This window comes from Meleagris gallopavo, chromosome 6 (genome assembly GCF_000146605.3).
Source record: "Meleagris gallopavo isolate NT-WF06-2002-E0010 breed Aviagen turkey brand Nicholas breeding stock chromosome 6, Turkey_5.1, whole genome shotgun sequence".
NCBI classification, from domain to species: Eukaryota; Metazoa; Chordata; class Aves; order Galliformes; family Phasianidae; genus Meleagris; species Meleagris gallopavo.
In genome coordinates this window covers 17,784,338-17,784,562 of record NC_015016.2, presented here as the reverse complement: position 1 = coordinate 17,784,562, position 225 = coordinate 17,784,338, and the positions used below count along the sequence as shown (strand labels likewise).

Genomic DNA, 225 nt, shown 5'->3' with positions numbered 1-225 from the left:
CTAGACACATAGCTGAAAGAAAAAAAAAACAGGAAAAAGAAGAAAGTAAGACTTTTAGAGCAGATGCGGATAGTTCAGGGCTAAATGGCATCCATTCAATACACTAAAGGCCTGAGAATATTACAAGATGCTGCAGTGTATTAAATAGGGGAAAAAAATTAAGGTGGAAAGTTTCCTTTCAAACTTCTTTTCCTCTTTCGACTCCATTCCCCCCATTTATGAATA

The 225-nt window shown here is 36.0% G+C and overlaps 1 protein-coding gene across 1 annotated transcript in view; it reads right to left on the bottom strand.

Annotated features, from left to right (window-relative positions):
- Window positions 1-225, bottom strand: part of LOC100543979 (PHD finger protein 14) — a 14,213-nt gene continuing 13,988 nt past the window's right edge. Inside the window, exon 5 of the mRNA XM_031554029.1 lies at window positions 1-12. Coding sequence (XP_031409889.1) covers window positions 1-12 — 12 coding nt within the window. The remainder of the gene's footprint in view (window positions 13-225) is intronic.